Here is a 13257-nt window from a genome sequence, read left to right as displayed (position 1 = left end):
AAAAGCAAAGGTTTGAAGGCTGTAGATAATCATTTTCCAATTATGTAATTTTGGTAGACCATAAAAATTTGGACAAAAGCTGCCTCGGGGGAAAAATTTATTATATAATTGTGGAGTAATTTTACCATTTTGAATTAGATCTTTTAATACTTTTATAATTTTGTTAGCAAAATGATCAGTATGATCGTGGGTTATAGTTTTATATGTAGTTTTGTCATTTAGACGCGCATAAATTTTTGTGTCTTAATCTTTCGTATCCATGACAACCAAAGAATTGCTTTTATCTGCTTTAGTTATAATAATGGACGGATCTTTGCGGAGATTGGATAGAATTCTTAGGTCACGCAAATTATCTGGTTTTATATATTGGCGGGAGGATTAGCCTTTTTTATTATTATTGTAAGTAAAGTGTATCAATGAGACAAGACCTAACTTCGTCTGAATTGGAAATAGATGAATAAAATCTGTGCAAAGAAGACTCTAGAGAGGAAATCAAATCCGCCACAGGAACTTGTTTGGGAAGAAAAGAGAATTTTGGACCTTTTTCGAGAGTTTGAATTTCCAATGGTTCAAGCGTTCTGGAGGACAAGTTAACCACAACCGGTCCAGGAGCTAATCTTGGAGCATAAATAGGGTTATTTATTGATGATTCATTTCGTAGGTTTTCCAATTTTTAATAAGTCGTTATAAGCGGAAATCATGTCTAAATAAATTTCTTTCCAATACAGCAACTTGGTTAAAATCAGCAGAAGACAAATTTTCGAATAAAAATTTTTCTAGAGATTTTTTTTCAGAGGACATAATGTATCTTTTTTGTTTTGTATCTTTAATAATGTGTATTAATGTTTTTAATTGTAATGTATGAGCAAATCGCTCTTCTTTTCGGGTATTTAAGTGTAATCTGAATTTGAAAGACTTGGGAATAAGATTTTCAAATTTGCAAGATTCCAAGAATTTTTGTTGGTTAGTAATATTAGGATGTTTTTGCCTAAGCTAATGAAGTAAAATATATCATTGGTCAATTGCTCCCCATAAGCGAGACCTAAATAACGACTAAGACCACACTGCCTTTCCATCACAAACACCAAAAACAAGAAGAACAATAGAGAATTTTTTGAGACAGTGGGAAACAAATTAGAATGAATATTTCGGCCCTATGTCCAAGGGCCGTCCTCAGCAATACAAATAAGAAAAAACAACTTGCAAGAGGATAAAATCAATAAAACTAAAATGAACAGTTTTTCAAAACAATATTGTAAAGCAGGTAAAAAATAAGCTTTAATTCATTTATATTTATTTCGAACAATAAAAGAAATTCGCACTTTATATGTGTTTTAACGTTAAGGCTATTTTTTGGACAGCTACTTCTCACTCATTCTCCCAGCAGATCTTACCACCAAAAATGATCATTAAAGGAACGGTTCATTGTATACTTGCTACTGGAAAGTATTGCTCTTTACTTAAAACTCGCTATCAATAGCTGATTTACATGCAAGATAATTGTGACCATAAATTTTTTTCTGCTGCTTTGCCTAGTACTGCCAGGCAAGGCCGCATCCAGGGAAAGGGGTAGGAGGTTTGAACCCCCCTCCCAAATGTTTGGGTGACTCTTAAAAATGCAATGAAAATGCGTGAAAATATATTTTGATGGATTATTTAGTGTTTTTTCTAGCCCCCCCCCCCTGAAGAAAAATCCTAGATACAGAATTGCTGCCAGGACTGGGGAAGTGAAGGCTCATTAAGGACTTTCAGCAGAATTCTTCTAGGCCTTTACATCTAGTCAAATAAATTTGTTTCGGATGACTTATTTAGTTTTTGAAAATTATTTCTGTCAAGAAAAATTTAAGTTTAAACGTAAAAGAAAAATGAACCAAACAAGAAATGGCTAGCAAAATATAAATAAATTAGAAATAACTATAATAGCAGTAGTGACCCCATAAGGCTTTTAAACGGACCCATAGCTGCTATTCTCTTCTTTCTTAATGGTTTAAAATCACGAAGAAGTTTAACGGAAATTCCCCAAGACGTAGGTGCTATTAATTTTCTTCAAGATGTGGGTGCTTGTTACGCAATTTTGAAAAAATTCAAAACTCGGTTGACTTTTGAATTGAAAAGGGAATAGTTGTGGGAAAAGTCAAGTCATGGCCAATTGTAGAAAAAGCCAAGACAGATTGTCCAATTAAATGGGGATCAAGTCAAGGTTAATTTTACCCCTTTGAATGCCGTTGTTACTGTCTCCCACTTATGCTACACCTCTACATGATAGGGAATGTTTTTCTTCGAGATTCTTTGGTTCTTATGTTCAAAAACCTTACAAGGGCCTGAAAAACCCTCATGGGCCACGCAAAATCAAGATACAAACATAAATGCTACATCATGCTTTTTTTGGTTTTTCAAAAACCTAAGGGTGTAGGGAAAAACCTTCAGGGCCCGCCAGTGGGGAGCCTTAAAGACGCTGGTCCCTAGCAACCAATTCCAACTAGGGACCTAGTAAAAAATTCCAAAAACGTCCAAGCAGTTAATTACCAGAGGATGCTAGCATCCAATTTCACCAGGGCCCCTTGCAGTCAATTCTAACGGGGCCCCTAGCGAGCAACTTCAAAGAGGGTCCTAGTGAGCAATTCCAAAATCTTTTTGTCTCTCTCCCACCCTGCTTGTGTTACGGAGCGTCTGTTTGCATGTCTCTGTGCCTTCCTTTGGGTGTTTGTGTGTCTAACTGCGTTTTGTGTGTGTTTTTCGTCTCCTGCATGCCTGAGTGAGTGAGTGTCTGTTTGTATCTCTCCAAGCAAGTCTTTGTGTGTTTGTGGGTAAGAGTATGGGTTTTGCATTTGTTTCTTATCTTTTCCCCACCATGCATTTGCGACTGAGCGTCTGTTTGCATGTCTCTGTGTCTGTCTTTGTGTGCTTGTGGGTCTGAATTTGTGTTTTCGTATTTGTTTTTTTTGTCTCTCTCCCACCGTGCCTGTGCGACAGTGTCTGTTTGTATGACTCTGTCTTTGTGTGTTTGTGTGTCTAACTATGTGTTTTTGTGTTTTTTTCTCTCTCCCACCGTGCCTGTGTGACTGAGCGTCTCTTTGCCTGTCCTTTGTGCCTGTCTTTGTGTATTTATTTTTCTGAATTTGTTTTTTTGTCTCTCTTCCACTGTGTCTGTGCGACTGAGTGTCTGTATGCATGGCTCCGTGCCTTTCTTTGCGTGTTTGTGTGCCTAACTTCGTGTTTTTATGAGTGGTTTTTGTCTCTCTATCACTGCTTTCGTTTGACTGAGCAACTGTTTACATTTCTCTTTGCCTGTCTTTGTGTGTTTTTGTGTCTGACTTTGTTCTTTTTTGTGTGTGTTTTTGTATCTCTCCCACCGTGCCTGTGTTACTGATCGTCTGTTTGCATATCTCTGTGACTGTGTGTTTTTGTGTCTGAAGTTCCTGTGTGGTTCCATTCCTGTGTGACTGAATTTCTGTTTACCAGTCTCTGTGGCTGTCTCTGTGTGTTTGCCTGTCTGATTTTGTGTTTTGTGGGTTTTATTTGTCTCTCTCCTACCGTGCTAGTGTGACTGAGCCTCTGTTTGTATGTCTTTGTGCCTGTCCTTGTGTATTTGTGTTTCTGACTTTGTGCTTTGTGCATGTTTTTGTTTCTCTTCCACCATGCCTGTATAACTGAGCGTGTGTTTGCACGTCGTTTGTGCCTATCTTTCGGTGTCTAACATTGTGTATTTTTGTCTCTCCCTCTCTCTCTCTCACCGTGTCTGTGTGACTGAGTGTCTGTTTGCATGTTTCTGTGCCCCTCTTCTTGTATTTGTGTGCCTGACTTGACACACACGCTTGTGTGACAAAAACACTAGGCGTTCTTGTCTCTCTCTTACCGTGTCTTTTGACCGAGTGTCTGTTTGCATGTCTCTGTGTCTGTCTTGGTGTGTTTGTGTATCCAGCTTTGTGTATTTTGTATGTATTTCTTATCTCCTCTACCCTGCCTGTGCGACTGAGTTTTGGTTTGAATTTCTCCGTGCCCGTCTTTGTGTGTCTGACTTTGTGTTTTGTTTGTGTTTTTCGTCTCTCTCCGACTGTACCTGTGTGACTAAGAATATGTTTGCATGTCTCTGTGCAGGTTTTCGTTTGTTTGATTGTCTGATATTTTTTTTATGTGTCTTTTTGTCTGTCTCCCACTGTGTCTGTGTGACTGGGCGTCTTCTTACATATCTATGTGCCTTATCTCTGTGTGTTTGTGTGTCTGACTTTGTTTCTTTGTGTTTATGTCCCTCCCACCGTGCCTGTATGACTGAGCGTCTGTCTGCACGTTTCTGTGCCTGTCTTTGTGTCTTTGTGTGTCAAAATTTGTGTTTTGTGTATTTTCTTATTTCTCTCCCACCGTGTCTGTATAACTGAGTGTCTGTTTACATGTCTCTGTGCCTATTTTTGTGTATTGTATGTCTGACTTTGTGTTTCTGTGTTTTTTTGTCTCTCTCTCTCACTGCGCCTCTGTGAATGAGCATCTATTTTCATTTTTCTGTGCCTGTCTTTGTATTTTTGCATGTCTGATTTTGTGTTTTTGTGTATTTGTCTCTCTCCCTCCATTTCTGTGTGACTCAGCGTCTGTTTGAGTGTCTTATTATGTTTTGTGTCTTACGTTGTATTTTGTGCGTGGTTCCTGCCTTTCTTCCACTGTGCCTGTGTGACTGAGCGTCTGTTTGCATGTCTGTGTGCCTGTCTTTGTGAGTTTGTATGTCTTACTTTGTGTTTTTGGTTTTTTCTCTCTCTCTCTCCCTCTCTCTCAGAGACAGTGTCTGTGTGACTCAGCTTCTGTTTCTAAGTCCCTGTGCCTATCTTTATGTGTTTTTGTGCCTGACTTTGTGTGTTTGTGTGCTTTTTGTCTCTCTCCCACCGTAACTCTGTGAATGAGCGTCTATTTGCTTGTCTCTGTTCCTGGTTGCACTCCTTGTAGCAGAAATTTTAAAATTTATGACCCATCTTTAACCGAATGCAAAAAAGTGCCTCTTTTTCTCTGTTTGCGGTTTTCATTTAATAGCGAGAAAACATTCTTTGTTTTTGGTTGCCCTCCTTTTAGTAAGAATTTTATATTTTATGACCCATCTTGAACCAAATGCAATAAATATGTCTTTTTACTTCTTTTGAATTTTTCATTCGGTTGCGAGATAACATTCTTTGTCCCTGTTTGTCCTCCTTGTAGTAGGAATGTTTCAATTTATGATCCATTTTGAACAGAGTACAAAAAAGTGTCTCTTCTAACTCCGTTTGCGTATTTAATTTGCTAGCAAAAAGAATTTCTTTGTTCCAGATTGCCATCCTTGTAGTTGGAATTTTAAATTTATGACCCATCTTGAACCAAAACAAAGAAAGAGAGTCTGCTTTTCCTTCGGTAGTGCGTTTCATTCGCTAGTGAGAAAAAGTTCTTTGTTACTGGTTGCCCTCCTTGTAGTAGGCGTTTTAAAACTCTGGCCCATCTGAAACCGAAAATAGAAAAGTCTCCTTTTATTTTTCGTTTGCCTGCTTCAGTCACTAGCGAAAAAACGTATTGTGAAGTAGACATTTTTCTTATTATTAGTATTGCAAGTAGTGATGCTTCTGCTACATAAAGCGTAAAACTTGAGGCTCATTCAAAATGTAATTTTGTTAATACCAAGATTTGAATTAATGCAGTTTAGCATGCAGGTGCGTCTAATAGAGCAATAGAAATTAGGTATTTTCATTAAAACCTCTCAAAAATATCTCTTTATATGGCTTTAATTCACCTCTAATAACATTCCTCCCTTTCCCCTGGAATTGGTGTCTATGGCCCCTGGCTTTCTTTGATTCACGTTTTTCTGCTAAATTTTATCCTATATCTCCTTTTTTCATGTTTTTTTTTGTTTGTTGAGTTTTAAGTACTTTTTTCTTTGATTTCATGATTTATCATTTTTCTATTTATAAAACTTATATTTACTATAAAAATTCTGTGTCTTACAAAGCTATGTCTTGGTCAAATTTGAGCATTAATAGCATTGCAACAAGCGAGTGCACGTCAAATGTAACAAATTTATGGGAATCATTTTTCCCCCGCATGTCAATTATTCCAGACATAGGAAACGCATGATCAATAGCTTTACCGAATCAATTTTCATTAGAAAGTGTTCCCCAAATCATAATATTAGGAAGGCCTTTTTGATCCAGCTGTCTAGCACACAGTTCTATTGGAGGAAATCTTTCGATTCCTAAGAGGACAAATCTCTGGAATTTAAAGGTTCCCCGAGGGAAAAATCTTGGAGAAAATGTCTCGATGAAGGAAAAACAATCTTGAAGAAAATGATATCTTAAAGTACAAGAAACACCTTGAAAAAAAACACCCTGTAAGAAAAATGAAATCCTGAAGAAAAAATCCCCTAAAGTAATATTTAGCCTCCCACGTCTGTGTCTTCCTCAGTTACAAGTGAGGACTCCCCACCAGACTGGCAGGCCCTGACCTCTATCAAGTCACGCGAGATTGTGTCGTCCTAAGTTAAATTTGGGGGTTCCCCACTTGCTTAGAGGTCCTCTTTTCGGAATTGGCTGCTTGTGCCATTGTTGGAATTGGTTGCTAGGCTTACCGGTGACATTGTATCCTAGGATCCCCTTCCCCGTTGAGAGTGATTGCTAGGGCCCCCGTTGGAGTTGCTTGCTAGGTTTCTGTTGGAATTGCTTGCTAGGGTCCCATTGGAATTGGCTGCTAGGGGCCCGGTGGATTTAGATGCTAGGGCCATGATGGAACTAGTTTCTAGGGACCCCAGTGAAATTGGATGCAGGGCCTCGTTGGATTTGATTGCTAGGGCCTCCTTGGAATTGCTTGCTAGGAACTCCGTTGGAATTAGTTACCAGAGCCCGTTGTCTTGAAGGATCCCCACTGGCAGGCCCTTAAGGGTTTCCCTAGAATCTTGGGTTTTTAAACAGCCAAAAAAAGTATGATGTAATGTTAATGTTTGCTTCATGATTTGATGGGGCCCCTAAAGGTTTTCTCTGGTCGTCGTAGGTTTTAAACAATCAAAAAAATACTCTCTATTATGTAATCCTCAAGTCAAATTACGTAACAAACATCAGCATCTTGAAGAAAATACTCCCTATTGCGTAACAAGCATCAGCATCCTAGAGAAAATCAATAAGACCTTGGTCTTGAGGGGATCACCGTTAAACTTCTTCATGATCTTAAACCATTAAGGAAGAAAAGAGTAGCTTCTATCGGTTCGTTTAAAAGCCTTATAGCATCACTAGTAATAGTTTTTAATTTAAGGTAAAAATTAACTTTAGAGACAAAGCCTTCCTTTATTCACCAATAGGAATGAATTTTTATTCTAAAAGAGGGTAAATTTTCCCATGATTCAGTAAAGCTAGAAATAAGTTGTTTGTTAAACATAAATCCAGGTAATTTTCAGCGCGAGAAAATACAGTCTTCAGTTGTAAAATTTAATGAACCCCTAAACTGAACAACAGCAACTGTGATGGTTCGATCACATCAAGCGAATCGAGTCGAACCACCTCCCGAAAACTGTACTTGAAGGATCACTGCATGGCTTCGTCCGCGATGCAGATCACGAAAGCGATGGGTAAGTATCTTCAAGGTACTTGTGCATTATTCAGAACACACTCAAGAAGAAGAAGCTTAACGTACGATGCATGAAAATCGGTTTCATAGTCAAAAAGACAAATAATAGGTGACAGGATGCATTGGACTTTTATAATTTGGGCTATATACCTGCACATTAGGTGGGGTGGGGGTAAGATTAGATTAAGTTAGGTTAGGTTACTTTATCCCCATACCCTCCTAATTTACAAATATATAGCCCGAACTATATTATTATATAGATTAAAGCATTATTTTTGCATCATTATATTTGCATCATATTATAGAATTCTAACTTCACTTCTCGAGCGTCTTCTGGATAATCCAGGAGTATTAAGTTCGATTTCGAAAATAATGCACCGTGTCCTTATGCATAGGATAACAGGAGGGGTGGCCCCGAAACACCCGACGAGGATAATCGAGACCTAAGTAAATAAGTAAGCTTACTACACAAAAATAGTTTTTTATTATTCATAAAAGATTATTGTTCATTAAAGAAAGCTATTTCATATAATAACAATAATAAACAGAATTAATATTTGAAAATTATAACAATAATAAGAAATAACATAAATTTTAGTAACAATTCTAAAAGAGGGTGAATTTTTTCTTGTCTCAGGAAACCTAAATATGTTGTTTGCTAAAAAATAGTTCCAGGTTATTTTCTGCTCGAGATAATAAAGTCTTCAGTTTTCCAATTTAAGGAGACCTTAAACTGAGCAAAAATAGTTTTTACTAAGCTATTTATAAAGATTTGTGTCCAAGATAGGAAATTATGTCACATAATAACAATTAAATAAACATGAGAAATACTACTATTAAGAAATTAGTCACTAAAAAAAAAACTTACCAGAAATCTTGTTTCAGGAGTTGGTTTTTTGGCATATTTCAACCGAAGAAAAGAATAAATGCGGTTATCCTCAAGGTAGCTCTTCTGGGTAAAGCCTAATACATCTCCAAACTCTGGTATATTTACTATTACTTGTTCAGGAATCACCAACCCTACCAACAAAGCTAAAATTAAGATCTCCATGTTGCGGTAGCTTAGGACTGCATTATGGTTCTTGTTCATAGTTATCTACGTAAGTGATATCTTTGACAAAAATTGACTGATTTATCTCAACAAAAATCTCTGTGCAAACAGAGATATATAAATATCTCTATATATAAACAGAGATAACGGGTTATAAAAAAATAACCCGTAAAAACAAGTTTTTAGGTTACGACTTCAAAATAAAAACACTGAGACAGCTAAGTATCTTTTCAACAGTTCATAATAAAGAGCTGTAAGTAAGGAGAGATTTGGCTCAATAGTAACCGAAACTAAAAAAAACGGAATTTTGACATAAGCCGATACATCAAAGAATCAACTTACTATACTGATTCCAAATATATCAGATCGGTCAAGTTGAGTGTTATCCATCAAAAGTTACGTATCTTAGAAAAATTTACCAGATTTTTGAAACAGCGTGGAAACCCTTCCTCAAAGTCAAGGAATCTTAATGAAAATCACACTATCGGAATCAACGCATCAGAGAACCCTAATGTAGAAGCTTCAAGCTCTTATATATAAAATAGTGGAATTTTTGCTAGAAGAAAGATCACGGGTACTCTTTTTATGGCACTTGGTATTAATCAAGTGCCATATAGCGATCGCAAATTCTGTCGGTCTGTCTGTCGGTCCCGGTTTTGCTACTTTAGGCACTTCCAGGTAAGCTAGGACGATGAAATTTGGCAGGCGTATCAGGGACCGAACCAGATTAAATTAGAAATAGTTTTTTCCCGATTTGACCATCTGGGAAGGAGTGGGGGGCCCGCTAATTCGGAAAAAATAGAAAAAATGAAGTATTTTTAACTTACGAACGGGTGATGGGATCTTAATGAAATTTAAAGTTTGGAAGGATATTGTGTTTCAGAGCTGTTATTTTAAATCCCTAACGGATCTGGTGTCGTTGGGGGGAGGGGGAAACCTAAAATCTAGGAAAAAACTCTAGAGTGGAGGGATCGGGATGAAACTTAGTGGGAAAAATAAGCACAAGTCCTAGATACATGATTGACATAACCGGAACGGATCCGCTCTCTTTGGGGTAATTGGAGGGGGGGTTAATTCTGAAAAATTAGAAAAAATGCGGTATTTTTAACTTACGAACGGGTGATTGGATTTCAATGAAACTTGATATTTAGAAAGATTTCGTTTTTCAGAGCTCTTATTTTAAATCCCGAACAGATCTGGTGATATTGGTGGTGGAGTTGGGAGGGGGAGACCTAAAACTTATAAAACACTTGGAGTGGCGGGATCGGGATGAAACTTGGTGGGAAAAATAAGCACAAGTCCTAGATACATGATTGACATAACTGGAACGGATCCGCTCTCTTTGGGATAGTTGGGGGGAGGGGTAATTCTGAAAAATTAGAAAGAATGATGTATTTTTAACTTACGAACGGGTAATCGGATTTCAATGAAATTTGATATTTAGAAAGATATCGTGTCTCAGAGCTCTTATTTTAAATCCCGACTTGATCTGGTGACATTGGGGGGAGTTGGGAGGGGGAAACCTAAAACTTGGAAAACACTTAGAGTGGAGGGATCGGGATGAAACTTGGTGGGAAAAATAAGCACAAGTCCTAGATACATAATTGACATAACCGGAACGGATCCGCTCTCTTTGTTGTAGTTGGAGGGGGGAGGGTTAAAAATGACGTATTTTTAGCTTACGAAGGAGTGATCGGATCTTCATGAAACTTCATATTAGAAGGACCTCGTGACTCAGATCTCTTTTTTTAAATCTCAACCGGATCAAGCGTAATTGGGGGGGGGCAGTTGGGGGGACCGGAAATCTTAGAAAATACTTAAAGCGGTGAGATCAGGATGAAACTGGATGGGAAGAATAAAAACCTGTCTAAGATACGTGACTGACATAACGGGACCGGATCTGTTCTCTTTGGTGGAGTTGGGGGGGGGGGGGGGTAATTTTGAAAATTGAGGTATTTGTTACTTACGAAAGGGTGACCAGATCTTAATGAAATTTGATATTTAGAAGGATCTTGCGCTTTAGAGCTCTAATTTTAAATTCCGACCAGATCCTTTGACATTGGGGGGAGTTGGAGGGGGAAACCGGAATTCTTGGAAAACGTGAAAATTGGGGTATTTTTATCTTACGAATAGGTGATCAGATCTTAATGAAATTTGATATTTAGAAGGATTTCATGTCTCAGAGCTCTATTTCTATTTCAAATCCCGACCAGATCTTTTGACATTGGGGGGAGTTGGAGGGGGAAATCTTGGAAAATACTTGGAATGGAGGAATCGGGATGAAGCTTGGTGGATAGAATAAACAAATGTCCTTGATACGTGATTGACAGAACCGTACTGGATTCGCTCTCTTTGGGAGAGTTGGGGGGAGGGGTTCAGTGATTTGGTGAGTTTGGTGCTTCTGGACGTGCTAGGACGATGAAAATTGGTAGGCGTGTCAGGGAGCTGCACAAATTGACTTGATAAAGTCGTTTTCCCAGATTCGGCCATCTGGGGGGCTAAAGGGAGAGGAGAAATTAATAAAAATTAGGTATCAAGGAGGCACACTCGTGCCTCTATAAAGAGGCGACACACGACAATGTTAAGCGATCTTCGGTTCCAGTGGTCGCAGACGGATGGGGAGGGATGCATTTCGTAGCCCGAGCTCCAACTAAGAAACCTGCAAAATTTCATCCCCCTCCAACTTTTCCTTCATGGGGAAAATATGGCCGAAAGTTTCGACCTGTCAACCCAAGCCCCCCTTTAACGTTGTCCGATCGGGCTGAAATTCACAAGTTAAGGTCCCCTAGGGCCCAGGAGCTTATTTGCCAAATTTCAGCTTGATCCGATAAGTTCTTCCCTGTTTTCCAGAAACCACGCATAGCCACTTAAAATTCATTTACTTTTTTTTCCTAGACGCCTACAGGTCACATCCGACATCGGATCTGGGTGTACGAAGACTCATTCGATGCGGAATTCTCCGAGTAATTTTCCTGGAAAGTTTCGTAGGAAAATCTTAACCCCCCGAAAGTTTCGACCCTCCAACCCCCCCCCCCCCCCCACCCCTTTTAACGTTGTCCGATCGGGCTGAAATTCACAAGTTAAGGTCCCCTACGGCCCAGGAGCTTATCCGCGAAATTTCAGCTCGATCCGATAACTCCTTCCCTGTTTTCCAGAAACCACCCATTAGCTATTTAATTAACGGATTTCTCTCCATAAGAGCCCATGTTAATTTGAAATTTTTAAAAGCTATTGAGAAGTTATATTTACACACATGCAAGTTATTAGCTCAGTTGGTAGAGCGTGAGACTTTTAATCCTCGGGTCAAGGGTTCAAGTCCCTTACGGGCGGTTTTTTTTCACAACATCAAAAAAATTTTGATAACACCTGGACAGCTTATCATTTGAGAGATAACAGAATATTAGCTTCTTATGAGCAAAAGAAACATTTCGGTCATTCTATCTATTTTTTTGCTATTTTATACAATGATTTAAAAGCGGGGGAAGGGGGCGGCAGCCACCCAAGTTCCTCTCCTAATTCCTGTACGAGGAGTACAGGAATTATTAAATTACATCCACCATGGATTGTAGAAAAACGTACAGAAATAATATGAAAAAAACTTCGTTTTCTTAAAGAGTTAAAGAGGCTGTGTCCCAAAGTCGAACCTTAAAACGTACAGGAATTAGAAGAGGCAGTTGGGGGGCTGCCGCCCCCCAAACCCCCAGCTTTTAAAGACTCTTTTGTACAGGTTTTTTTTTGGGGGGGGGACTTCATTGTTACTAATTACTAGTTTCGGCGCAATGGTTCTCCTGTCCTCTTGTGTTTAACATTTTTCGAAGTTATTCCATTATTCATTCATTTCAATTTTTTGTTAATTAAAAGAGGGCCTTTCCGAAGCCAAGAGCTGGGGGTTAGCAAAAAAACAAAAAACCTTTACAAAAGAGTCTTTAAAAGCTGGGGGTTTGGGGGGCGGCAGCCCCCCAACTGCCTCTTCTAATTCCTGTACGTTTTAAGGTTCGACTTTGGGACACAGCCTCTTTAACTCTTTAAGAAAACGAAGTTTTTTTCATATTATTTATAACATAGGAGTGGGTGATCGGATATTAATGAATTTCGACATTTAGAAGGACATCGTGACTCAGAGCTCTTATTTTAAATCCTGACCGGCATTAAGCCTCTTATTTTCCTTTTAAATCAATCTATTGATTCATAGAATTTTGCTAGAGCTCATACCGTATGATCTCTTGGCTCTTAGCTCTTCTTGCCTCGTCACAAGTGCCATATGAGCTCTTAGCTCTTGTTTTTATGGCACTTAGCATCTATCAAGTGACATATAGCAATCACAAATTCTGTCGGTCTGTCTGTCGGTCCCGGTTTCGCTACTTTAGGCACTTCCAGGTAAGCTAGGACAATGAAATTTGGCAGGCGCATCAGGAACAAGACCAGATTAAATTAGAAATAGTTGTTTTCCCGATTTGACAATCTTGGGGGAGTGGGGGGCCTGTTAATTCGGAAAAATTGAAAAATCGAAGTATTTTTAACTTACGAACGGTTGATCGGATCTTAATGAAATTTGATGTTTGGAAGGATATCGTGTCTCAGAGCTGTTATTTTAAATCCTGATTAAATCTGGTGACATTTGGATGGGTAGTTGGGAGGGGAAATCC

General features: G+C 38.6%; 1 protein-coding gene across 1 annotated transcript in view; it reads right to left on the bottom strand.

Moving 5' to 3' along the window:
* Positions 1-8699, bottom strand: part of LOC136027489 (carboxylesterase 4A-like) — a 73845-nt gene extending 65146 nt beyond the window's left edge. Inside the window, exon 1 of the mRNA XM_065704800.1 lies at positions 8429-8699. Within this exon, the coding sequence (XP_065560872.1) occupies positions 8429-8650 (222 nt within the window). The 5' untranslated portion in view covers positions 8651-8699. The remainder of the gene's footprint in view (positions 1-8428) is intronic.
* Between the last annotated feature and the right edge of the window lie 4558 nt (positions 8700-13257).

The sequence above is a fragment of the Artemia franciscana genome, chromosome 5, assembly GCF_032884065.1.
Source record: "Artemia franciscana chromosome 5, ASM3288406v1, whole genome shotgun sequence".
NCBI lineage: Eukaryota > Metazoa > Arthropoda > Branchiopoda > Anostraca > Artemiidae > Artemia > Artemia franciscana.
Note: the sequence above shows the minus strand (reverse complement) of the source record. Positions and strands in the feature narration are given on the sequence as shown.